This window comes from Moschus berezovskii, chromosome 1 (genome assembly GCF_049115385.1).
Source record: "Moschus berezovskii isolate FMDL1 chromosome 1, NW_MosBer_1.0, whole genome shotgun sequence".
Taxonomy (NCBI): domain Eukaryota; kingdom Metazoa; phylum Chordata; class Mammalia; order Artiodactyla; family Moschidae; genus Moschus; species Moschus berezovskii.
In genome coordinates, this window is record NC_142460.1 from 140355196 (window position 1) to 140383151 (window position 27956).

At 42.6% G+C, this 27956-nt stretch overlaps 1 protein-coding gene across 1 annotated transcript in view; it reads right to left on the minus strand.

Moving 5' to 3' along the window:
• Positions 1 to 27956, minus strand: part of MED12L (mediator complex subunit 12L) — a 378565-nt gene that overhangs the window by 293104 nt on the left and 57505 nt on the right. Inside the window, exon 7 of the mRNA XM_088839846.1 lies at positions 3079 to 3248. Within this exon, the coding sequence (XP_088695972.1) occupies positions 3079 to 3248 (170 nt within the window). The remainder of the gene's footprint in view (positions 1 to 3078; positions 3249 to 27956) is intronic.

Genomic DNA, 27956 nt, shown 5'->3' on the forward strand with positions numbered 1-27956 from the left:
AAGTGCCTGGCTCGATTTCAGTGTACTAAGAACTCACAGTACACCGGCATGCTGCAGTCCATGGGGTCCAAAAGAGTCGGACACAACTAAGCGACTGAACTGAACTAATGAACTCATACTCAGAGGAGGAAACTTGGCCTGTGTTGATCATTACAAAGAACAAAAGCACCTATCATACCATCATCTCCAAAAGAGGCTGAAAATCTCATCAGAGCCAAGGCCCTCTGGTAGCCTCTTTTGCTATCCTAAAAGGAATTTCAGATACCATAACCCACCTACAAAATACAACTTTAAAAATCAAGTTATATTTTATAGCTGGGTACCCGGGGCAGATTCACATCAATGTATGGCAAAACCAATATAATAATGTAAAGTAATTAGCCTCCAATTAAAATAAATAAATTTTTAAAAATAAATAAATAAAATGTACAAAACTAAAAAAATAAAATAAAGCAAAACAAGAAAAACTAAAAAAATAAAATAAGCAAAACAAGAAAAAAAAATCAATATAATGGCCCGGGGCAGAGTCACATCAATGTATGACAAAACCAATATAATAATGTAAAGTAATTAGCCTCCAATTAAAATAAATAAATATTTAAAAATAAATAAAATGTACAAAACTAAAAAAAAAAAGCAAAACAAGAAAAAATAAAAAAATAAAATAAGCAAAACAAGAAAAAAAATCAATATAATGGCCTATAAGAAATGAAAGGAATTTATAACAAAATTACATATAAACTTCTGACATAACTACACAAAAACAACATGCCCACAAATTTCCAAAATGTTCCACAGGGTTGGTATAGCCCCCCCTTAAGATAAGCACTGTTAACATTTTCATCTATTGCCTTCATATATATACACACACACACAAATATATACTTCTTTATGACATTCTATGTATACATATATTTAATGTCATATTACAGCTTTATGATTCACATCATAAAAGAGTCAAGACAGAAACAAATGACCTAAATGGGAAAGAAATCCAAAAAAGGGTGTGTGGGGGTGGGGGGCGGTGGTGGGGGGTGGGGGGCGGTGGTGGGGGGTGGGTGGGTGTGTGTGTCTCTGTGTGTGTATGTGTAATCCAAAAAAGGGAGGGGGTGTGGGGGTGTATGTGTAAAGCTGATTCACTTGCTGTACTGTAGAAACAAAACACTGTAAAGAATTATACTCCAATAAAATGCAAAACAAAGATAGAAACAAAAAGTTATGTTTAAAGTCACTGAAACTTTTATGGTCACTCTGGTAACAATCTTAGTAGTTAAAATGAAGCCTTACTTTGTTCCTAGCAACTCTGATATATCTATGGACCATACAACCAGCAGTCCACTACCATGATTATCGACAGTTCATTTAAAAATATACTATATTATTGTTTCTATATTTAAAACATTACAGTGACACCACATTCATTTTATCAAAGTATTCACTTATTACTAATTTCTTTTTTTGTCTGCACCAAGGGATCTTAGTTCCCCAACCAGGTATCAAACTCGTGTCCTGGCAGTGAAAGCAGGGAGTCCTATCCACTGGACCACCAGAGAATTCCCCTTATTGCTGATTTCTAATTTTTTAAATGCTTCAGCTAACAGTTTAGTTACAGGAAAAAGTACAATTTAAAATTATCAGACCAATAAAGTAAACTTCATGTTAAAGAAATAAATAATATGGAAGTTTGCATTAAGGATTAAGAGATGGTGAATGCAAGGTTCAAAAAAAGAGAATCTTCATAAACATGACTTCCAAGGATGACATAATGTTCATCCTCAAGATGCTTTTGTTATACACCTATACCCTTATTTCTGCACATGAATGTCTGCATACACATACACTCCAGTCAGTTTCACATTTCAGATTACAATGAATTAAAATATAATGAACTTTTAAATGTTAACATTAAAGTTAGATTCATCAGTTTAGAACTTAACTGCTTCCTATAAAGGAGATACTGATTTCCATGTTCCTAGGCTTCCCTGGTGGCTCAGAGGTTAAAGCATCTGCCCCCAATGCGGGAGACCCGGGTTCGATCCCTGGGTCGGGAAGATCCCCTGGAGAAGGAAATGGTAACCCACTCCAGTATTCTTGCCTGGAGAATCCCATGGACGGAGAAGCCTGGTAGGCTACAGTCCACAGGGTCGCAAAGAGTCGGACACGACTGAGTGACAGAACGGAATGGAAAAAATAATCATTCAAAAATACTAAGCATGCTTGGAGACACTTTTTCAAAGATGCAGGCTAAATCCTCGGCTCAATAAAAGCTCAGAGCAGGCAGGGAAGGAATCCTCTGCTAAATGAAACTAGGATTTGTAAGCATTTTTTTATTACTGATTTAAAACTAACAAAGCTACCTCCCAAAGGACCAGTCTGTTTCCTACTTTGAGCTCTAGAAAAAGTTGCTTACCACCTGGAAATTATAATTAAAGTTCTAAGGGCAGAAATTTAGAAAGCACACGTCCTTTCTACCCACCCACCCCATCACAGTAACAGGTCATAAAAGTCTATGCTGATAATACAACTTCAGCTGAATACATTTGTCCTTCCTTCTCACCAAGAGTAAAGATTGAGGCAAATAACAGCACAAGTGCCATCTTCTGGTCAGTATGATGTACATCAGTGTCTCAAAATGGGAGTTTTAATCAGTCCTCAATGTCTTACCCATCCTCTCAACCATATTTTAATCTGCAGCCAAACAAAATTAAGATGATCTTTCCACAGAATAACTAAGCTCTAAAGAAAATCTACTATAAGACAGGAAGCATCAGCATAAAAAATTCTTTGAATAAATATCTCCAATTTCTGCAAAGTTAAATGGCTTGGGAAGATGACATTTAATAGTGCCCTTATAAGCCAATTAACGGCATTAAAAGAGCTGACATCACTGAATGTTGATGATCAATACGTATAATAGGAAGCTGTCATCTTGGGGCAAAGGTATTACCTTTAATACAAATTCAGAGTTATGCTGGATGGCTTTCTTTGAATGCACTAGTTCATATGATGATGTAATGCCCCCCAAAAACTAAAGTGTAAGGAACTTGCTCTCAGTCTTGACTTTCGTAGGAAACTTACCTGGAACATGTGGAACGCCAGCTTTTCGTTGTACTCCCACTGCCTCATGGCCTGCTCCACGTCGGGCGGCACAGGCACAGGGCCATCGCCCGCGCTGGAAGCCAGGTGGTAGAAGTCGGAAATCTTGGCCAACTGCTCTCGAAGATACCTGGTAGATATTTGCGTCCACTCTGCATTTTTTTTAAAAAAAGAAGCCATTTCCAGATACAATGAATGTAAGAATCTACTTTCCCTCTCTCTTTCTGGTTATCTTAAGAGTGTACTTATAAAACAAAAATCTATTACACAAAAATGGCTTTGGCAAACATATATCAGCACTGTTCAGAAAAGTACACCCACACCAAAGTCCTTAAGTAATGTGCACTAGAGTAACACGGCTGCCCCATCGTCCAGCGACGACGTCGGCCAGCTCTCCCCTTCTGCCTCTGTGACCCCAAACCTAGGAGAAGAGGTGTCCACCTCTGAATTAAAAATATCAGAGGCACAAGCAGGAAATAGAACAGTGGAGGTGAGTAATTCAAGAATCATAATTCAGGACACAGACAACAGACTTATGGCTGCCAAGGAGGGGAGAGGGTGGGTGGGGAAGGGATGTATTAGGAGTTTGGGGTTAGCAGATACAAACTACTATATTACAGAAGGTCCTACTGTATAGTACAGGGAACTATATTCAATATCCTGTGATAAACCATAATGGAAAAGAATGTGTGTGTATACATACATATATATATATATGGGGGGGGGTAGCTTTCCCAGTAGCTCAGACAGTAAAGAATCCACCTGCAATGCATGAGACCTGGGTTCAATTCCTGGGTTGGGAAGATCCCATGGAGAAGCGAATGGCAACCCACTCCAGTATTCTTGCCTGAAGAATTCATGGACAGAGGAGCCTGGTAGGCTACAGTTCACGGGGTCGCAGAGTCAGACACAACTGAGTGACTAACACTTCATATATAAATAACTGAGTCACTATGTTGTATGCAGAAATTAACAACATTGGAAATCAACTATCCTTCAATAAAACTTTTTTAAAACAAATTTTTTTAAAAATCACAGTTCTACTTCAAAAAAATTCAAAATTCCCCAAATGCAGTTCTCTTGGGGTACATTTTTCAGCCTCCAGGGCATGGTTCAAACATGCCTGATTAAGGGGTGTTCTGTTTCTGGCCATCCCCACAGGCCAGCCCCAGGCAGCACTCCCACCTGCACTGCCCAACCTCCACCCCTGCCAGGGACACCAAAGCGGCCACCTCGGACAACCATCTGGGCCTTCGATCATTCTGCTCTCCCCAACCAACACAAGATGCCTCAGGACTCAGCCAGAAAGAGCAGTGAGTGACAAAAGGTAGGAGACTGGGAAGGAAACAGAAAATGTAACATTAAAAAAAAAAAATCACTAAAATTACTCAAAAGTATCTGCCACAGGGGCACAAATTAAATCAATGTGTTGCCTTTGGCAACCATGAGGGATATGGTGCCAACTTTAGCCCATTCTGTGGATAAAAAAGTAATAATTGCATGCTCACAGCCAAATTTCCCCAAGGATTAGTGAAACAGCATTTCGGAAGAAATCGTCCTCCTGAAACATCACCGCACAATGCTGTTTTTTCATTATTTCAGCAATAGGTTCTCTAACCTTCTCAATTTTAAAGGAACCTATTCTAACAAAAGTAAGAGTAGAAATAAACATCTGTTAGAAATTGAGTGTTTTGTTTTTATTTTTTAAGCACTACTAAAATTATTTGACAACAGAACCCGGAGATAACTATTGTTAGGTTTTGGTTGAAACTACTTATTCTAATTATGTCTTATTTAAAATTGAAATTCAAATGCACATGTTAAGTAAGCATTGCTTCAGTAACCAGCCAATGCCAAAAGACGAACAGACACTAGGTCAACATTCTGTTCCTAGTATAATCGTTTGTCAGAAAACACCATCAGTAACAGATATTATTGTTAAACTTACGCCATCGTCATTAAAAACCAAACAATAAATTATTAGTGTCATCATTTTCTGGTGCCCCTGTTATGGACTAATCATCTCATGACTCTCACTTGTTCAACAAAGCAAAATGCCAACCATCAGATGAGACAAGTTTAGCTTAGCTATAATAAGCAAAAACAAAAATAACAAGGATCCAAATCCTAGCTTTTGTGTGCCAAGCCCTGCTATTAACTCACTCTCAGTATGGTACTATTCTCAATACTCAGAATAGTTTAGCCTCAAGAGCTAAAAATAACACACATATTCAAACACCCCCTACTTTGTCTCGGGTATATTTTCCAGATTGTTTTTATTAAAATATGGAAAAAACACACGCTCACAATAGAAAATTTTTAATGCGAATATGCATAGAAAAAAATCTCACTCATTTAATAGCTTTATGTCTTTTCAGGTGTTTTCCTTCTTGTGGGCTTGACTGTTTATATTAAACATAAACTCATCGTTTTTAAAAATTGTGGAAGATATTACTCTACAATTTGAATACCTTTAAAAATTCAAACAGAATTCAAACATAGACCTCTTGGTCATATATTTTAACTTTACTATATTTAACTGATGTTAAGCTATCATATCAACGAGACGGATTTGGAGATCTGGGCCCTAAGACAGTCTGGTGTGAACTAGTATAAAAATTAGGATGCACACAAAATTTTCATTAAAAATTAAAAACAAAAAAATTAAAAATGGCCACAAGTACTGTACTCTTTAAAATTATTCGGATTCACTAACCCCTCTCAAGCTGAATTAGGTCTGGTCATTAAAAGGGAGAAATGAGGGCAGCAGTGGCAAGAAACACAGTGATTCTCAGGCCTCGATGCAAATGCCATCACCGGGGGCGGGCGGAGTTGGGGGGGCAGTGGCTTTTACCAAATGCCAGTATCTTCAGCCCAATCCCATCAGATTCTAGTTTAACTGGTCTGCAGTGGGGACTCAGAAGTGATACCAAGAAAATAGGAATGGCTAGAGATCTTACAAAGGCGATGGCACCCCACTCCAGTACTCTTGCCTGGAAAATCCCATGGACAGAGGAATCTGGTGGGCTGCAGTCCATGGGTCGTGAAGAGTCGGACATGACTGAGCAACTTCACTTTCACTTTTCACTTTTATGCATTGGAGAAGGAAATGGCAACCCAACTCCAGTGTTCTTGCCTGGAGAATCCCAGGGACAGGGGAGCCTGGTGGGCTGCCATCTATGGGGTCGCAGAGTCGGACACAACTGAAGCGACTTAGCAGCAGCAGCAACCCCCAAACAGGAGGGGTCTCAGAGGCCATGCAGTTCACCCTCCAGTAGCCTATCGTCTAACAAATCCAGGAGGTATAGGCACAACTCAAGGTCACAGAGGTAAACCAGGAGAACACAGCAGGTGTGAGATGCTCCATTCCAGTACATGAAAATATGCAAATTGATAAATACAATACATAATAGGGGAGAACAGAGACATGTCAAGTTACATTAAAAATGACCTCCTAGGGCCTGGAATACTTGCAGTATTACTAAGAAAACTGGGAGCTCAGCAGAGGACAGGCATTCACCCTGGGGGCAAACACACCAAATGCTCATGGAGAAGGAGTCCTGGCAGTGTGACACTGCAGAGAAGCAACAGAGAGCCACGCTAAGGGTTACCAGCAGAATGACCTTTGGCAGAGATCGGCCTGGGGTCCACATCCTAGCTCCACCCCTGAGCAAGGCACCTGGCCTCCACTCAATCTCAACCTGATCTCTACAACAGAGCTCAATAATACACCCAGGTCAGTAACTATCCAGATGAGTTACTTCACACAGTGCATGCATCACAGAAGTTGATCAACAAGTGGCCATCATCATTAGTACTCATAATTATTGGGATGAAAAGTTTTTAGAAAAGAAACTAAAGGTTAGGCCTTAACTGTTGCTGTCAGGCCCTGTTTCTACCTCAGCTGAGCTGCAATGCCTAACCTAACACTCTGGGTAAGTGTTTATGGAATCAATCAACGTCAATGTCATGGTCCAAAACCTTCAATGGATCTGCAATCCTTAATGAATTAAGGTCAAACTCCTTCAGTTCAGTTCAGTCGCTCAGTCGTGTCCGACTCTCCGCGACCCCATGAATCACAGCACGCCAGGCCTCCCTGTCCATCACCAACTCCCGGAGTTCACTCAAACTCATGTCCACAGAGTCGGTGATGCCATCCAGTCATCTCATTCCCTGTTGTCCCCTTCTCCTCCCGCCCCCAACCTTTCCTTAGCTGGGAATTAAAATCATTTCAAATACTATCCAACATGATCTGTTCTGCAGGCTCAAGGAGTTTCTCTCTCTCTAATGTCTATGATGCTCTGTTGACAGGATCTTCCCCAGTCACCTGTGCTCGTATGTGGGCCCACTTCAAATGCCACATCTCTCACGTAGCCTTCTCAAGTCTCTGGACACCACAGCACCACCTGGCAGGGATCCACTCTCTAACTGATGTTTTACCTTACGTACTCAAGACCTAAGTACTGACTTCAATCAATACACTATAAGGTCCTCAAGAAATTAAGCTACTAAAGCAAGTTCCTTCCCAATCATTCTGTCTCCCAAACCTTCATAAAAACATCTCCATTTTCTAGTTTAAACCTATCACGGCAGACCTAGAAGGCTTCAAACACCACCGGAGGGAATACGCCAAGTTCCCTCTCTAACACACTTGGTCTTCACGCATCTGTTAGTCGGCATGCTACAAAAGGCCCATGCAAATACAGAACTTTACATTCTTTTTAATGACCTTCCATTTAGTGTAAATATAAAACTTATACACATATACCCTAAAATATACATACATATACAAATACTATATATGTCCTTTAATTTTGTGAAACCTTCTTTTCCTTACTACATTCTTTCCTTTTATCAGAATGAGTGGGAACCCACTACGTAAAACAGATGCAACAAAGATTGCTTTGTAAAACTCCAGCCAAGTTCAGAGATGAAGGTGCACATCTTTAAAGTGACCCACTGGAATTCTGGCCTGGTGGGGTAGTAAGAGTCCGACACAACTCAGTGACTAAACTACAACAGGTTAGTACAAGATCGACAATACCAACTTTTGGGTGAGGATGTGTTGAAATTAGGCTCCTCATACATTGCTGGTGGGAATGTAAAATGATTCAGCTACTGTGGAAAATGGTTCGGCAATTTCTCAAAGGGTTGGACACAGAGTTTTCATGTAACCCAAAGTCCACAAGTAGTCATAAACCCAAAGAAATGAAAACACATGTCCACACAAAGATCTGTACACATTCCCAGCAGCATGGCTCATATGAGCCAAAAAGTGAAAGCAACTCAAATGTCCATCAACTGATGAGTAAACTTTGTTGCTGTTTAGTCACTAAGCTATGTCCAACTCTGTAATTCCATGGACTACAGCATGCCAGGCTTCCCTGGCCTTCAATATCTCCAGGAGTTTGCTCAAACTCACGTCCATGGAGTCAGTGATGCCATCCAACCATCTCATCCTGTTACCCCCTTCTCCTTTTGCTCTCAATCTTTCCCAACATCAGGGTCTGTTTTAATGAGTCACCTCTTCGCATTAAGTGGCCAAAGTACTGGAGAGTCAGCTTCAGCATCAATCTTTCCAATGAATATTCAGGACTGATTTCCTTTAGGATTGACTGGTTTGATTTCCCTGCTGTCCAAGGGACTCTCAAGAATCTTCTACAGCACCAGAGTATGTGTTATGTATGTGTTAGTCACTCAGTTGGGGCCGACTCTTTGCGACCACATGGACTGCAGCCCACCAGGCTTCTCTGTCCATGAGATTTTCCAGACAAGGATACAGGAGTGGGTTGCCATTTCCTTCTCCAGGGGATCTTCCCAACCCAGGGATTGAACCCGGGTCTCCTGCACTGCAGGCCGATTCTTTACCAACTGAGCTACAAGGAAAGCATCAATTTTTTGGCTCTCAGCCTTCTTTATGGTCCAACTTTCACATTCGCAAGATAAAATATCTTCTATGTATAGAATGGAATACCACTCAGCCATACAATGTCATGAACTACTGAAACACACTACAACACGCATGAACACTGAAAACATAACACTGTATAACTGACAGAAACCTGTTTCAAAGAACCACATAAGTTATGATTCCAGTTAGATGAAATGTCCAGAATAGGCAAATCTACAGGGCTGAGGGGGATTGAGGGGCAATGCGGAGTGACTGCTGAAGGTTACAAGATTCCTTTCAGGGTGATAAAAGAATTAAAAAAGTAATGATGGTTTCACAACTCTGTAAACACATGAAAAAACTTCTAAATTGTACACTTAAAATGAACTGCAAAATAGTAAAAAGTATATCTCAATAAAGCTATTATATAATTCTTAATGTTTTCTTGAAATACTTCACTACAAATAAAAATCCAGCGTTTCATGAAGTACCAAAAGAAAAGACTATTCCACACTGATAAAACATAATCTTCTATGGGACTTCCCTGGTGGTGCGGAGGATAAAAACTCACCTGCCAATGTATGGGACACAGGTTCAATCCCTGGTCTGGGAAGATTCCACATGCAGCGGAGCAACCAAAGCGCATGCACCACAACTACTGATGTCTGTGGGCCAAGAGCTTGTGCTCTGCAACGAGAGTCGCCCCCACTCACAGCCAGAGAAAGTCCACACAAAGCAATAAAGACCCAGTGCAACCAAAAACAGATTAAAAAAAAAAAAACTTTTAAAAGGAGCCCACTATGATCTGATATGGCTTTAAGGGGGCAGGGGCGGAGGTTGGGAAGGAGAATAAAGGTAGAAGTTAATACTGGCCAAGAGTGAAGGTGGTCTGGAATTTCCATCTCTTGTTGAATTTTCCAGTTTGTTGTAATCCACAAGTCAAAGGCTTTAGCACAGCCAATGAAGCAAAACTGGATGTTTTTCTGGAATTCTCTTGATTCGAGGAACTTGGCATTTGATCTCTGGTTCCTCTGCCTTTTTTAAATCCAGCTTGAACATCTGGAAGTTCACGGTTCATATACTGTTGAAGCCTGGCTTAGAGAATTTTGAGCATTACTTTGCTAACATTTGAGATAAGTGCAATTGGGCGGTAGTTTAAACATTCTTTGGCACTGCCTTTCTTTGGGATTGGAATGAAAACCGACCTTTTCCAGTCCCATGGCCACTGCTGAGTTTTCCAAATTTCCTGGCATATTGAGTGCAGCACATTCACAGCATCATCTTTCAGAATTTGAAAGAGCTCAGCTGGAATTCTATCACCTCCACTAGCTTTGTTTGTAGTGATGCTTCCTAAGGCCCCCTTGACTTCACACTCCAAGATGTCTGGCTCTAGGTGAGTGATCACACCATCGTGGTTATCTGGGTCATGAAGATCTTTTTTGTATAGTTCTTCTGTGTATTCTTGCCACCTCTTCTTAATATCTTCTGCTTCTGTTAGGTGCATACAGTTTCTGTCCTTTATTGTGCCCATCTTTGCATGAAATGTTCCCTTAGTATCTCTAATTTTCTTGAAGAGATCTCTAGTCTTTCCAATTCTATTGTTTTCCTCTATTTCTTTACTCTGTTTACCTTGGAAGGGTTTCTTATCTCTCCTTGCTATTCTTTGGAACTCTGCCTTCAGATGCATATATCTTTCCTTTTCTCCTTTGCTTTTGGCTTCTCCTCTTTTCTCAGCTATTTGTAAGGCCTCCTCACACAACCATTTGCCTTTTCATATATATTTTTCTAGGGGATGGTTTTGATCACTGCCTCCTATACAATGTTACGAACCTCCAGCCATAGTTCTTCAGGCACTGTATCAGATCTAATACCTTGAATCTATTTGTCACTTCCACTGTATTAGCACATGGGATTTGATTTAGGTCACACTGGAATGGCCTAGTAGTTTTCCCTGCTGTCTTCTATTTAAGTCTGAATTTTGCAAGGCGTTCATGATCTGAGCCACAGTCACCTCCCAGTCTTGTTTTCACTTAGAGATGGGAACACCTTACCTGCCTCCTGAGAAACTTGTATGCAGGTCAAGAAGCAACAATTAGAATCAGACATGGAACAACAGACTGGTTCCAAATCGAGAGAGGAGTAAGTCAAGGCTGAATGTTGTCACCCTGCTTATTTAACTTTTATGCAGAGTTCAGTTCAGCTGCTCAGTTGTGTCCGAACTTTGCAACCCCAAAAACTGCAGCACACCAGGCCTCCCTGTCCATCACCAACTCCCAGAGTTCACTCAAACTCATGTCCATCGAATCGGTGATGCCATCCAACTATCTCATCCTCTGCGACCCCCTTCTCCTCCCACCTTCAATCTTTCCCACCATCAGGGTCTTTTCAAATGTGTCACCTCTTTGCATCAGGTGGCCAAAGTATCGGAGTTTCAACATCAGTCCTTCCAATGAATATTCAGGACTGATTTCCTTTAGGATGGACTGGTTGGATCTCCTAGCTGTCCAAGGGACTCTCAAGAGTCTTCTTCAACACCACCATTCAAAAGCATCAATTCTTTGGTGCTCAGCTTTCTTTATACTCCAACTCTCACATTCATACATGACTACTGGAAAAACCATAGCCTTGACTAGACGGACCTTTGTTGGCAAAGTAATGTCTCTGCTTTTTAATATGCTGTCTAGGTTGGGCATAACTTTTCCTCCAAGGAGTAAACATCTTTTAATTTCATGGCTGCAATCACCATTTGCAGTGATTTTGGAGTCCCCCCAAAATAAAATTTGCCACTGATTCCCCATCTATTTTCCATGACGTGATGGGACCAGATGCCATGATCTTAGTTTTTTGAACATTGAGCTTTAAGCCAACTTTTTCACTCTCCCCTTTCACTTTCATCAAGAGGTTCTTTAATTCTTCACTTTCTGCCATAAGGGTGGTGTCATCTGCATATCTGAGGTTATCGATATTTCTCCCAGCAATCTTGATTCCAGCTTGTGCTTCTTCCAGCCCGGCGTTCCTCATGATGTACTCTGCATGTAAGTTAAATAAGCAGGGTGACAATATACAGCCTTGACGTACTCCTTTTCCTATTTGGAACCAGTCTGTTGTTCCATGTCCAGTTCTAACTGTTGCTTCCTGACCTGCACACAGGTTTCTCAAGAGGCAGGTCAGGTGGTCTGGTATTCCCATCTCTTGAAGAATTTTCCACAGTTTATTGTGATCCACACGATGGACATGAGTTTGAGTGAACTCCGGGAGTTGGTGATGGACAGGGAGGCCTGGCGTGCTGTGATTCATGGGGTCGCAAACAGTCGGACACAACTGAGCGACTGAACTGAAATGAACTGAACTGACACAGTCAAAGGCTTTGACATAGTCAATAAAGCAGAAATAGATGTTTTTCTGGAACTCTCTTGCTTTTTCGATGATCCAGCGGATGTTGCCAATTTGATCTCTGGTTCCTCTACGTTTTCTAAAACCAGCTTGAACATCTGGAAGTTCACGGTTCACATATTGCTGAAGCCTGGCTTAGAGACTTTTGAGCATCACTTTGCTAGCATGTGAGATGAGTGCAACTGTGTGGTAGTTTGAGCATTCTTTGGCAGTGCCTTTCTTTGGGACTGGAACAAAAAGTGACCTTTTCCAGTTCTGTGGCCACTGTTTAGTTTTCCAAATTTGCTGGCATATTGAGTACAGCACTTTCACAGCATTATCAAAATTATGTATCATCAGCATTATGCAGAGTACATCATGTGAAATGCTGGGCTGGATGAATCACAAGCTGGAATCAAGATTGCCAGGAGAAATATCAATAACCTCAGATATGCAGATGACATCACCCTTATGGCAGAAAGTGAAGAGGAACTAAAGAGACTCTTGATGAAACGTGCAAGAGGCGAGTGAAAAAGTTGGCTTAAAACTCAACGTTCAAAAAAGGATGATCATGACATCTAGTCCCATCATTTCACGACAAACAGATGTGGAAACAAAGGAAACAGTGACAGCCTTTATTCTCTTGGACTGAAAAATCACTGCAGGTGATGACTGCAGTCATAAAATTAGGATGCTTGCTCCTTGGAAAAAAAAGCTATAACAAACCTAGACAGCATATTAAAAAGCAGAGACATTACTTTGCCAACAAAGGTCTATCTAGGCAAAGCTATGGCTTTTCTAGTAGTCATGTATGGATGTGAGAGTCAGACCATAAAGAAGGCTGAGCACCAAAGAATTGATGTTTTTGTACTGTGGTGTTGGAGAAGATTCTTGAGAGTCCCCTTGGATAGCAAGGAGATCAAACCAGTCAATCTGAAAGGAAATCAATCCCGAATATTCATTGGAGGGACTAATGCTGACGCTCCATTACTTTAGCCACCTGATGCAGAGATCTGACTCATTTGAAAAGACCCTGATGCTGGGAAAGATGGAAGGCAGGAGGAGAAGGGGATGACAGAGGACGAGACGGTTGGATGGCATCACTGACTCAATGGACATGAGTTTGCACAAGCTCCGGGAGATGGTGAAGGATAGGGAAGCCTGGAGTGTCCATGGGGTCACAAGTAGTCATACACGATTGAGCGGCTGAACCACAGAAGAGTGAAGGGGTAAACCTGGGTGATGGTTAGTAGGAACTTTATTACATCCTCCTGTATTTTTCTGTGTTCAAAATGCCCACAACAAAAGGCTTTAAAAAGTTAATCAGTTTAATTCTATAAAATGATTCACAGAAAACCCAAAATCCCCCATTCAGCCACTGCTTACTTGGGGAACGAAAGGGGAAATCAGCAGCCTGGATAAAGAAAAGCCTCAGTGAAAACTGCTGCCTCAGGCTGACGTGTGAGCAAAGGAGAGTCAGCCCACTGGCTGGAATGCTGGTTCTGCTGAATGGTCAGTTAGTGAACTTGGGCCCTCTGGCTGAAAAGCAGGAAAAATGGGGTGGGCGTGAGGGGTAGCAGATGACATGCTGTGGTGCAGTAAATTACCGAAGCTTCTTTTTAGTCACCAAGTTTTTTTCTTGGTTTTTGTGTTCTTGTTGTTGTTAGTCGAACTGTGAGGCTTGGGACCTCAGTTCCTCAACCAGGGATGGAACCTGGGGCCCTGGCAGTGACAGCCCCAAGTCTTAATCACTGGACCACCAGGGAAGTCCCTGAAACTTTTTTTTATGCTTCAAAAACTTTTCCTTTCACTCATAACTACCTGTAGAACACTGGTGCTGAGTGGCAAATATTGAATATCTGTTTTTGTCTGGATGAGTAATTTTACCATGTTATTTTTAACGGGCTATTTCTCTCTGGTTTTATTTACTGGCAATGACGCTAAGTACTGTTACTTGGGTGATTAAGGTAACTCAAAATAAAATAAAAATCATGGGGGATTTCACAGGTGGTCCAGTGGTTAAGACTCTTTGCTTCCACTGCCGGCAGCCCGGGTTCCATCCCTAATCAGGGAACTAAGATCCCACATGCCACACCATGTGGCAAAAAAAAAAAAACGGGCATGTGGCAGAAACATTAAATGTCTACATTTAAATGTCTGTCCTGGGGCCTGGAGCTATAAAGCTGAGACGAAAGCAGTCCCTACCTGAGGCGAGTCATTCTCGAGGTAGAAACGCAAGGACACAGACGCCGACAGCAATGAGGCGAGTGGTCTGACATGCCGTGCAACGAGGGTAAGGAAGCACAGGCAGGTTTCACCCTAGTCTTGAGGGAAGGCAGGGCTTCCCAGCTGGCGCTCAAAAGTGTTAGCTACTCAGTCGTGTCCGACTCTTTGCAACCCCGTGGACTATATAGCCCGATAGATTCCTCTGTCCATGGCATTTTCAGGCAAGAACACTGGAGTGGTTGCCATTCCCTTTTCCAGGGGATCTTCCCAACCCAGGGATCAAACCTGGGTCTTCTGCATTGCATTCTTTACCTAAAGAACCTGCCTGCCAATCCAGGAGATGCAAGAGTATGTTGAGTTCGATCCCTGGATCAGGACGATCGCCTGGAGTAGAAAATGGTGCCCTACTCTAGTATTCTTGCCTGGAAAATTTCGTGGGCAGAGGATCAGTCAATCCTAAAGGAAATAAATGCTGAATATTTATTGGAAGGATTGATGCTGAAGCTGAAGCTCTAATACTTTGGCCACCTGATACAAAGAGCCAACCAACTGGAAAAGACCCTGATGCAGGTAAAGACTGAGGACAGGAGGAGAAGGGGACGACAGAGGATGAGATGACTGGATAACATCAACTCAATGGACATCACAAGTTTGAGCAAACTCCAGGAGATAGTGAACGACAGGGAAGACTGGCATGCTGCAGTTCATGGGGTCACGACTTAGCAACTGAACTTCTGAGGAAAGTTATGAAAGAGTTCCACAGGCAGAAACAGCAGTGTGTAATTTCGCAGGTCCTGCAGAGGGAGCCTGGCAGAGGATGCAAGGCAGAGGGAGAAAGGGTCACCTCTGAGGTGAAGCAGGTGGCCCACGCCAGAGGCACTCAAATGCTACTGCACAAAAAGATCACCAGAGGGCGCTGGTTGGTTAAACATATAGATTTAGCCTTGACAGAGATTTTTACCCTTTAAGGTTCGACTGGGGTCCAGAAACCTGCATTTATAACCTGCTTGTTCCCAGGCAGGGACAAGCTATACAGTCTGATCTTTTGCCACAAAAGACTCAAAGACACTGAAGAATTTTAAGCAAAGGAATGAGGAGATCAGATATGTAAATTAAGATTCTCAGAAGTTGTAGGGGAGAAAAATAAAAAGGAGGCTGCACAGGCCAGTGGACAGGTGACTGAGGAGGGAATCACCTGATAATGACAAGAAACCTGGGGTCCCTGCATAGTGGCAAAGACCGCCTGCCAAGGCAGGAGACACAAGTTTGATCCCTGGGTGGTGTTTATCCGTTGAAGAAGGAAGTGGCAACCCACTCCAGTAGTCTTGCCTGGGAAATCCCATAGACAGAGGAGCCTTGTGGACTACATACAGTCCATGGGGTCGCAAAGGGTCAGACACGATTGAGCACAGATGAGCCCATGAGTAGAGAAGAAAAAAGGCAGGTAGCTTCAAGGTTTGCCAGTGGGCTAGCTGAGCAGATCATGGTACCATGGAAAGAGATGTGGAACACAGCGCAAGAGGTAGGAGGGGGAGGGAGCTAAAGTCAACGCTTATTTTCCTTATCTTGTTCTAATTTAACTTTGAGATAATCAGAGTCACAGGCAGTTGTTAAGAAATAACAGAGATCCCATGTACCTTTTACCTGTGTGTGTGTTCACGCTCAGACACGTCCAGCTCTTTGTGACCCCCTGGACTATAGCCCACCAGGCTCCTCTGTCCATGGAATTCTCCAGGCAAGAATACTGAAGTGGATAGCCATTTCCTACTCAAGGGCATCTTCCCAACCCAGGGACTGAACCCACGTCTCTTGACTCACCTGCATTGGCAGGAGGGTTCTTTACCATTGTGCCACCTGGGAAGCCCCGACTTTTCCCAAATGTAAATATCCAGCAAAACTAAAGGACAAGATCATAACCAGGATATCAACATGGACACAATCCAACAATCTTATTCAGGTTTCCCAGTTCTAAGTTCAGTTTTGAATACCTGAATTTGCGATGTCAAAGATATTCATGGGAAAAGATATCCAGGGGCAGGTGGGTAACAGGTCAGAAGAGTCAGGGTGAAGACATGGATGACGGCCCTTTATCACATGCGGGTTCAATGCCTTAAACAATGAGATTATGATAACAGAAGAATCCGGCAGGCACAGGTTTAAGAAGGTTTGCCCTGCAGAGTTAAAACATGGGTTGTGCAGTCATTCAGCCCTATCCTGAGCCTTCAGCGTAGGTTAACTCACTTGATGGTGAAGAGCACAGGTTCAGGAGTCAAGTGGCCTGACTTGTCCAAGCTCCAATCACTTGGCAGGTTCAGAGCCTTGGGCAACTCACTCACCCATGCCTCAGTCACGTGTCTACAAAATAGGGCTGTTAAGTGGACTTCGCCTGTACAGTTATTTTGAGAATAAAGTGGGATAAAAGAAGCTTACAACTGTGACACGTTGTTCGAAAGGAAGCAAACTTACATAACTTATAGGACCAGGCAGCCAGGAGCCCCAAGATGAGAAGGAAATAAACTGGGCTGGAAGCAGGAACTCTCTGGCCAAGGCAGGAAGACAGGCGAGGACTGGCTGCTGCGGGGAAGTCTATACAGGTGTCAGACGGGGTGGAAGCAAGCAGGTGGCTGAGGAACTGAGGGATTCTGCCCCTCTCTGAAGTTCAAGAGAAGGGTGCTGGCAGGGGCGGAGGCCGGAAGAGAGGTGAAGGCCCAACGAGCCTCTGTGAGGAGGGAGGGACAATACCCCCCCAAAAGATGAGGGCCCCGACACGGCAATGTGGGAGTAACTGCACCACTGTGAAACTGACAGTTAATGCTGGAGGATTTCAGCCTAATAGAGAGACCAAGTGACCAACCCAGGAAACGGGTGGCAAGGTCTCAAGCAGGGCTGGTGGGGAGGGAGCAAGAGAGACTAAGGCGGCAAGGAAACTGCCTGTCCGTCTCCTTCGAGGTGCCAGGGGATGGCGGCAGACACCTGGGGACAGCACTTGACACTTGTTCAGTTTTCCCTTCTCGCCATCAGGTCTCCGATTCCTGTTCCCAGGCCAATGCAGACAAGTGCTAACTGTTACTCTTAGGGATTTTTTTTTTTTTCCAGTTGTCCTTGCTCCCTCTCAATCCCATCAATGCAACAAAGCCGAGACTCCTGGCAACTACGAAATCCGGTTTTAGCCCGGAACAATAATCTCTTAACCTGCCCATCAACCTCACCACCAGCTTCTCACCTCAGCACAGCCTGGAGGATTCTCCTGACAGAGGGGCGCATAAGAAACTCCTGCCCCGACAGGCCCAACCCCTGCTCGGGGGGTGGGAGGCCCAAGGTGGTAGAGTTAATGTTACAGCTATCAGTGGAAAAGGAAATAGCAACCCACTCCAGTGTTCTTGCCTGGAGAATCCCAGGGACGGGGAGCCTGGTGGCTGCCGTCTAGGGGACACACAGAGTCAGACACGACTGAAGCGAAGCAGCATCAGTACAGTTATCAGAGGGTAAGTCCCTCAAATTTTTCCTGACTTCTGAATATACTTGAGTGAGTGACGGCCATCTCCAAATTAAAACTGTGTGTTTAATTAACCCCTCAGGACAAGCTCCCACCGCCTTCCCTGTCAGGAGACCAGGCCGAGGATTTCACGGCCCCAGGAGAGGAGAGCTATGGCAAGAAGAGACTCGAGGAGGAGACAGAGGAACATACCTCTGTGCAATCCTGAGTAAAAGGAGGGCCCTTCCTGAGGACACGTGAGGAGGAAGAGCAGAGGAGCAGTGCTGGCAGAAGGTCCCCTGCGGCCCCACTGGACGCGCCAAAGCTGCTGAAGTTAGCAGATCAGACACACACTCACCCTCGCTCTTCCCCCAGCTTCTGCCACTGAGGAGGCAGCAGAAAACTCCCACCATTAGCAGAGCAAAAACAAACTACATTTTCCTTTCTTCTTTCCTTTTTGCATTTGTGTCGAAATTTAATTCCATGATCAGTTGTGCTCTGAATAAAAGTTCCTACAGAAACAGCAGCACTGTGTTGACTACTTACGTCCTGAACGCAGCTGCTGTCAAGTTTGTAATCCTGAACAAGTATCTTTCAGTGGAACATGAGTACAAATATCACAGGCATCAAATCGCCAGATAACCATGCCACACAGCAAAACCTTTAAAATATAAAATGATTACACAGACTGTGCAGACCCATCCCCTTCATCGTCTCCTCCAGCATCACCTGTTTCTGTGGGTTGTTTTTTTCTGTAGACCCAAGACTGATATATGATACGTTTATTTCCATCTGTTACTCTCAGGGCTTCCCAGCTGGCTTAGCGGTAAAGAATTTGTCTGCCACGCAGGAGACTCAGGTTCAAACCCTGGGTCAGGAAGATCCCCTGGAGAAGGGAATGACAACCCATTCCAGTATTCTTGCCTGGAGAATCCCATGGACAAAGGAGTCTGGCAGGCCTCAGTCCATGGTGTCACAAAGGGTCAGATAAGACTTAGCTACTAAACAACAACAATGTTACTCTCACAAAGATGTTCCAACTGACCGTTTATGGACCCTGACTCGATGGACATGAGTTTGAATGAACTCCGGGAGTTAGTGATGGACAGGGAGGCCTGGAGTGCTGTGATTCACGGGGTCGCAAAGAGTCGGACACGGCCGAGCGACTGAACTGAACTGAATGTGTTTTCTATCCTACAGTCTATTGGGTTGGCTAAAAAGTTCATTCAAGTTAGTCTATAACATTGTACAGAAAAAACTAAATGAACTTTTTGACCAACCCAATATATATTCCTCAACTCCAAAATCATGGTGAATTGAAACAGGCCTAAGAGCCATTTTATTGCAGATTTGGACGATTATACACACTTTGTCTGAAAATGACTCTGAAACTCAGTGTATCTTTAATTAAAAAAAAAAAAAAGCTTTCTATTCATCAAGGAATTAACATTCCAGTACAAATTACAAAAAGGAAAGATCCAGCTTCTCTAAGTCATTACAAAGTTAGTAGCATAGAGCCCCTTACAAGAACAAGGCTCTCTGCGCACAGCATGAAACATGCACAAATTTTCCGAAATGAGCATAAAAACATGCACTAAAGATACACATGAAAACACATTTCAGAAGATACAAAATAAACGTAACAGCAGTTCCTTCTGAAGCACATGCTGAGGGGTCCAGGAGACCACAGGAGGACACAGGAAAGTGAGACTTCATTGCCTTCTTCTGAGTATTTTAACGTGGTCTTCTACCATGAATGTCTGTCATCTACTTTCAAAAGAAAAGTTGTAAGTCATGCAAGCAGCTGTCTTTCCTCAAAATCCTGCTTATGCTTTAAGCAACAGATCTACAAGATGCACAACCAGTGAAAACCTCACTGAATATTGAGCTTCTTAAAACACCTTTCACACCTCTCGCCAACATCACTCCCCTGCCCCCAACTCAAAGTCACCCCTCTGATATGAGCAGCTTGGAAACTGTAAAGCACGCAGACCCAGAAATGAAAGTCCAGGATCCAACTCTCTGTTCTCCCACTTTTCACAGATTTTTCTCAACCCACTTAATAAATGGAGACACACAGCTACCTCAGAGAGATTCTGTAAGGACACGCGCAAATGACGATATACAAAACCAGGCTGCAAACTACAAAAACTCCTGACAAACAGATACTTTTGCTGTATAATATGTTCCAAGTGTAGACGCACACATATGTACTAATAATTCATAGAGAGCAAAGAACTAAATTTTCATTAAATTGAGATGCTGCTCAGTATTTTATTATAGATGATTAATTTGACCAGGGTCAGTATTAAAAGTGACTAAAACACAGAGAAAGTATTGAGTGGCAATGTGTTCTGAACAGGAAATTCAAGACCAAGTGATTCGCCCAAACCAACAAGACCAGAAGTGGCAGTGGTAAAGACAAAAACAAATACAGCACATGCGACAGAGCTACAAACATAACTCATTTGCTCTCAGTTTGCCAGAGAGGAAGATAATTAGATAATTTAAGATCAAGAAATACTTTTTTAAAATGCAAAAGCAAAACAAAAATTTCCCAATTTTTACTTAAAGGCTAGATTTCTTTAGGGCCCAGTTCATACTTAATTCTCTCAGAAAACCTCCCCTAATTTTTCCAGTCTCCCATCACTTCTTATAGGATTACAGGTAATTATGACCGACTACGGCTGTGTGTTTTGGGTATACATCTTGTTTCCACAAAAATCCTTTAAGGCAGCCCCGTTGAAGGCAAATAGCACAGCCTCCTTTTGGTTAAAAATTTTCACAGCATCTATTCCAATGCAGAGAATCTTAATATACCTTTAAAAAAATAATAGATCACTCTTTACTCAACTGAAATATAACAAGCTCTCTGAAGACATTTTCCTGAGAAATTCAGAATCAAGCATGAGCAGACATTACCTTTGACTTCATCGAAAATTTAACTGATCATAAACACACACACACCCAACAATAACCACCACTACTACATACCAGCATTTCAACATGGAACAGGCTGTAACATTTTTACTTTAGAAAAAGCTGAAATGTGTTTCCATAGGGTAGCAATGTGGAATGCAGAGTTACACTGCAGCATATTAAACTTGATGAGAACTTTTAAAGGTTATAAACTTTTAAAGATATAAATCAGGAAAGTATAATGGCATTTGACAGCGGTTAGGGGAGGGGAGAGAGGGGAAGAGGAGTTTATTTAATGAGTATAGAGCCTCAATTTTGCAAGATAAAAAGTTCTGGAGACCAGCTGCCCAACAACGTGCAAACAGTTAAAGACGACTGTACACAGAAAACGGTTAAGATGATAGATTTCATGTGTCTTTTACCACAACTTTTAAGTCTCTGTAAAATGTTACATAGCCAATTAACTGAACAGCTATACACCTGGAAAAATACAAAAGTCTTCCAATTTTTGTTTCAATCTTAAGTAGAAAGTAGCTGGCAGAATGAAAAGTAAGCTCTTGAAATATCATTTAAGAAGAACTACAACTGTAATACATTACCTGAGCTAAAGAACTAAAACTGTAATACATTACCTGAGCTTCCTACAAATCTTTCACACAAAATACTTTTTCACAGCAAGGTATCTTCCAGAAAAGGCATTAAAATGCAAAAACAGAGCAATAATTTGAGACTGAGATTAGGCTTGGCTGACTTTTTATTAATTAACATATCAAAGTTACACCTGCACATGTCTTAAAGTCCAATAGCTGTATATGATGTTGTGAAAAACAGCAGCCTACAGTCCATAAACTCCATTTTCCATTCTCCAAAAGCAGGTATTTTCAACTTTTTTATTCATTGAGCTTCTTTTGTTTACCATTTTATCTCTAAATAGCACACTTGCTGTTGTACTTCAGCATTATCTATTGGCTTCCTCCTATAGAAGACGGTGGAATAGTCAGCTTTCTTTCACCTCCCACCAACATGTTATGTACTCACATATTTCCTTTCTCCCATCAAATAGATTTCAATTCTGAAGCTAGTATATGTTTGCAGCAGGGAAACCAAATAAGTAACCAGGTCCCTTTTACTAAAAATCATTTCACTGTCCATGTAACAGATATGAGATCAATGTGAAGTCAGTAATAATCTTTAATGTTAAAGGGAAACATTAGATAAATTGGAAATAGAAATAAAAACTCCCATATGCACGCACAACACATCTATGCGCACACACACAGATATGTATGTATCCATCCATCCACTGACACGGCTTAGATGCCATTGCACACCTCGGAGCAAGGATCTCTCCAGCATTCAGATCTGGCTTTCTAAACACCATTCCCCACTAGAAAGAAGCAGGGTTCCGTACAGAAATGGCTGACTGCAGACCTGAGGCAGAAAAAAGTACAAGATGAGCCTGGGAGACTTTCTGTGCCCAAAAAGGAGGTGCTCTAAGTCAAATGGTGTCATGTCAAAGGATACAAAAGAGCCTGAAGCATCTTCCACTGGTCACCTCTGGACTAAACACTAAAATGAACAAGTATAACTGGTTGTAAAATGCTGAATGAATAAATATCAGCCTCCCCATAAAAATGACCAAATATAAATTTTTTTAAATCAGAAAAAAAAATTAGAGAAATTCATTTACTGAAAAGCTAAACATGCAATTGCAACAATTCTTACTCTGAGAAGTGATAATCATAGGAAAAGAATTTAGCATTTACTCTGCCTTTTCTAAAAAGAATTATGATTCATCACAGGTGATGAGGGATAGCCCATTCTTACAGAATGTCAATATCCAGCCATTCCCAGTGAAATGATGGTTTTGAACTTGATTCATCGACGGATGCTGAACTTTCAGGTGAAAGTTACTGAGGAATGCAAAGGCTGCAGTGCCACAGCTGTGCCCACAGGTCCTGTTCCTTCTTGGAGAGTGGCTTTCAACAGACAACCAGAGTGACGTCACCAATTAAAACCTATCGTTCATGCCTAGAATTTATGAACTTAAATTTTGCTTATACAGGCACATCTGTCCAGGCTTCAGGGTTATTTTCATAGTAAACAAGGTGGATACCTCCTTAATGACAAATAAAAGACAAGCCACACATGCAAATGTGGAGGCAATCTTGACTTGAAACTCAAAGCTTGTCCCTGGAATCAGAAAAAGTATGCACCATCTTCAAGGACCCGAACTGAAAGTAAGCTGGTTGGCTTAGATAAGAAACCAGACTGTCAATCATGTGTTTAGCAGGGCTTATTTTTTGCAGTCCAAATGGCTCAGTGAATATGTCACAAATTAATTACCCACTGAGCAAGAAGGGGAGCTGTTTCTTCTCTGTTTTGAGGAGATGATAAGGATAGTGGTTCCAAGAGGACAGTCAACCAAGAGAAGTCTCTCATCCAACCCAAACACCCAACCCAACAAAACCTCAGGGGTAGAGAGGAAATGACTGGGGGTAAACAGAGCAGTTCCATGGGCAGTTTAACCACGAAAAATTTTAATCTTCTTCTAATCTGTTTCCCCCAAAAAAGGGCCTCATGTCCATGATATGTCTTGTCACTTTTCACCATATTGAACACCCAACATTTCCTAGCCAGAATTAGAGCTGCCCATCTTGCAAGCAATTTCATCTATCTGTCACTTCTTGAGCACCCTGGGCTTTGCTCTGCTCTGCCTGCTCCCAGTGGCATGCATGGGAACAACAGAGTTCTGGCTCCTCTGATGCTGACCACAGCCACTGAGTCCTGCAGCCTGGGGTCTGCCTATCTTTCTCCTTAGCAACACTTCTTGGCCCCTGGGGCCCAGACCTACAACATCCACATAATTCCTCCTGTCCCCAGCAACCATTAGGCCACAGCAGGGAGGAAAGAGGAAACATTTTCCAGTAGATCCACTCCGTCTGTGCCAGCACGTTACTTAACTTCTGAGGCTCAGCTTCTTCATACACAGAACGAAATAATAAAATCTACATTGCAAGCGTGTTATGATGATTGTAAATCATGTCTGTAATGGTCCCAGGACAAGATATAATTAATAGACACTGGCTAGTAATAACTGTGGTCCTATATTCACCGGCCACTCACTATATGGTGGACACTGTTCTAAATGCTGTAGAAGTACTGACTCATTTCACCCAGAAGATGCTATCAGTTATGCCCATTTACAGACAAGAAGCAAAGAGAGAGGGTTATAACAGTAACAGTCATGAAAAGTCCTTCCACAGTTCCCCATCACCCCACTCCAGCAAACACGCCAGCCTTTCATCACAGCCCCATGGTTAACCGACACGCCAGGCGAACATACACCCTGGGAGTTCCACGTCAAACCCCTTCCTCTGCTTATCTCATTCTTCGGCCAGAAATGCCCTTCTCTGCACAACAGCCCCCAACCCTGCCTCCCCGCCACCCTCCACCCCCAAAAATCCTGCTTCTTCCAAAACTGCACTCAAATGTCACTTCCCCTGTGACCTCCCTGGGCTTCCCAAGTCCTTTGGGACTCCCTCTGCATTTTATCCGCGTCACTGTCTCCTTTCCTTCCTCCACTGTCTGGACTGTTTGGCTATGTGTCCCCTCCCACTGCTGTGAACACCGAGGGGGCAGGGACCACACTCTCCCCTCCGTCCCCACTGGCCATGCACAGTGCCCAACAAAAGCCTCAGAGCAGAGTTAGGACACGTGTGCTGAGGGGCTCCGTGCACCCGACACGTCGGGGTACTCATCTGTGAGCTGGGGGTAAAGCACCTCTCTCACAGGGCTCCGGAATAATACATGAGAGCTGGGACAGAGGAACCCTAGAGCCTGAGCAGTGTTCACCAAGAAATGGGGAAGACTGCATCACAGCCACCCTAGCTACCCCATGGAGGAGTGACTGTTCTCACACGACAGGGAACACCATCCTGCAGCCTGACAGCAAGGGAGGGAGCAACCCCAAGCCTGGAAAGCTCATTTCCCAGCACACACCGGGGACACCAAAGTCCCGCTTAACACAGGACTGAGAGTGGTTCCGTAAGCGCTCCAGAGATGCTGTTACAGAAACAGACTCAGAGAGTGAACTTTGGGGCACCAGGGGGAAGGATGGGAGAAGGAATACTCAGGGAGTTTGGGAAGGACATGCACAGGCTGGTGTGTCTAAAATGGATAACCAGCAAGGACCTACTGTATGTACAGCACAGAGAGCTCCACTCAGTGTTCTGTGGCAGCCTGGATGGGAGGGGCAGTTTAGGGGAGAATGGATGAATGCATACATGTGGATGTATGGCTGCGTCCCTCTGCTGTTAACCTAAAACCACCACCACACTGCTAATTGGCTGTACCCCAATACAAAATAAAAAGTTTAAAGTAGGGGAAAAAAAAAGATGCTGTTAACAGTTAATAGCAATAATGACAGTAAATACTAGATTTATATGATGAATTCGTAACTCATTAACTCAGCAACAATAAGACTCCTCCTTATAGCAGGGGAAATTCCTACAAACAGACAAGGTTCTGTGTTAATTTACTGTAAAGTCACATTTCCCAATCTGTTCAAAGATTTTAACTACATAACTGTGCAAAGTTTCACTTTTTTATTTTTATGTATCAGCTATCCCATTTTAAATATTGGTGAACTCAAAATATTGAAGACAGTTATACCTGTTTTAAAAACAAAACTCCATTCAATTCCAAAACACATCTAAAATCAAATATGCGTCACACCTGGTGTTTTCCCTCAAGTCTGTTAACACTAATATCTACTGGACAGCGTTTTCTAAACATCATGTCCACCTGCAATCTCTTATTTTTTCAGGTCTTATAAAGGAGGAGAACTAGTTTATTCTCCCAAGCTTACCTAAATCTCTTCTATTTTAAAATCTCGGTCCCACGTGGTGCTAGTATAAAGACCAGCCTGTCAGTGCAGGTGACGTAAGAGATTCAAGTTCAAGCCCTGGCCTGGGATGATCCCCTGGAGGAGGGTATAGCAACCCACTGCAGTATTCTTGCCTGGAAAATCCCAAGGACAGAAACACCTGGTGGGCTACAGTCCATGGGTTCCCAAAGAGTTGGACACGAAGCAACTTAGCACGCATGTACACTCTGATGTTAGGATATGTCCTAAATGCAGTTTTAACCATGAAGCATTTTAATCTTCTTCTAATATGTTTCCCCCAAAAAAAGGGCCTCATGTCCATGATATAACCTTTGACCCCCTTGAAATTACACATGAAACCTCACCCGGAAACCCAAGGCCCCTCTCACTCCCGGTCACTTTCGGGCACACACTACACTGGATACCTCTTTGCCCTCTGCAGTCTCCCCAGTGTAGAAACTCATTTCATCTGCATCTGAGATCTGTAACTCTGCATAATGACAGTGAAGATTTCTGCATTGCTACATTTAAAGAATTTACACAACAGGTCTGCTCCCTCGTTGCTGTTAGCCCATTTAACTTTAGGAAAAACTCTCTTCAATAAAAATCAAACAGCAGTGCTTTATAGCTCTGTTCTAGCACTGAATGTAGGAACTGAAAATAAAACACATGTTTCTATTACAAAGGAATAAAGGCCATTTCTACTGAAAACACTTTACAAATCCTAAGAACGATCATCAAGACAACAGAAGCCATAAAACCAATGCCAGAAAAGGGTGACACTTGACAGTCAATCTTGCCCCAAATGTGCTGAATGGTTCTTTTCACCATCAGAGCCAGAACACAGACACTATTACTGCAAGTTAATCTTCTGAAATGTATGCAATTTAATCCAACTCAACACATATATATATGTGTGTGTGTATACTTGCTTGGCTGTACAGCTTGCTTGGAGTGTGAAAGTTGCTACATTATGGCTATGTCTACACAGCCAAATGCTTCCAAATACACTGTGTCATTTGCTTATAGAAGCTGAAGAAGGTGCTGAAGACAAAGTAGAGCGTGAGAGGTACCAGGTGCAACAGAGGGGTGGCAAATCAAGATCAGATATCTGAAACTGTGTGCTCTTTCCTTAAAGTGTAGTATAAACAGTACACTACTTAAAACACAGGTAAGAATAAAGAAAGAGCAATCAGATGTTTGCCTAAATTACTTCTTGATTACAAGGGATAAAATAGCAAGTTTTCAGGGGAGAAGTCTGGGAGACACCATCTCAAGGTTATCACCACCAGTCCCGGGACAATGTGCTGGGAGGAACTGAGACACTCACAGCACTGCCTCTGAGATGTTCCCACCAAACAGTGCATACCATGAATCTGATCACGAGTAACTGAACAAATACAAATCAGGGGACTTCCAACAAAATAATTGGCCTCCCCCCTTCAAACATGTTAAGGTCACAGAAAAGAAAGGCTGAAGACCATGACGATTAAGGGCTATGTGGACTGGATCAGGGTGGAGGGGACCCACAGCTGAAGAGACTAAGGACTTTACTTTCAGTGACCCAGCCACACAGCGGCAGAACCAGGACGACTACAGCCCAAAGCTCTTTCTGAGACACTGGACCTAAGAGGTTTGGAGTGAACTCCTAAAATTCAGGCATTTTCAAAATACTTTTAACCTGAAATGCTTATTTTTAAGATCAAAACTTTTATACTCTACCATGAGAAAAGGACAGTGGGCTACTTTCATAGATTTAATATTCATACTTTTTAGTACACATAAATAATCCAAAAAAACATGCAATGCTTTGTAAATAAACTGAATTGAAAAACAGAATCATGTGTGTTAGGTGGTTTATGAAAAATGAGAAAACACAGCTAGTGGGTGCAAGGTGAGCCTAGTCAACTATCTGTTGTGGTTGTGCAAACAAAAGAAATGTTAGCTGGGGCAGGGGGTGGGGGGGGGGTTAGAAAATAATCCCCACCCCAAACCAACTGGTTACGCTGGTAAGGATATTAATAGTAAAAGTAACGAATCCGGGGCTTCTTTAGTGGTTCAGTGGCTAAGACTCCAAACTCCAAAGCAAG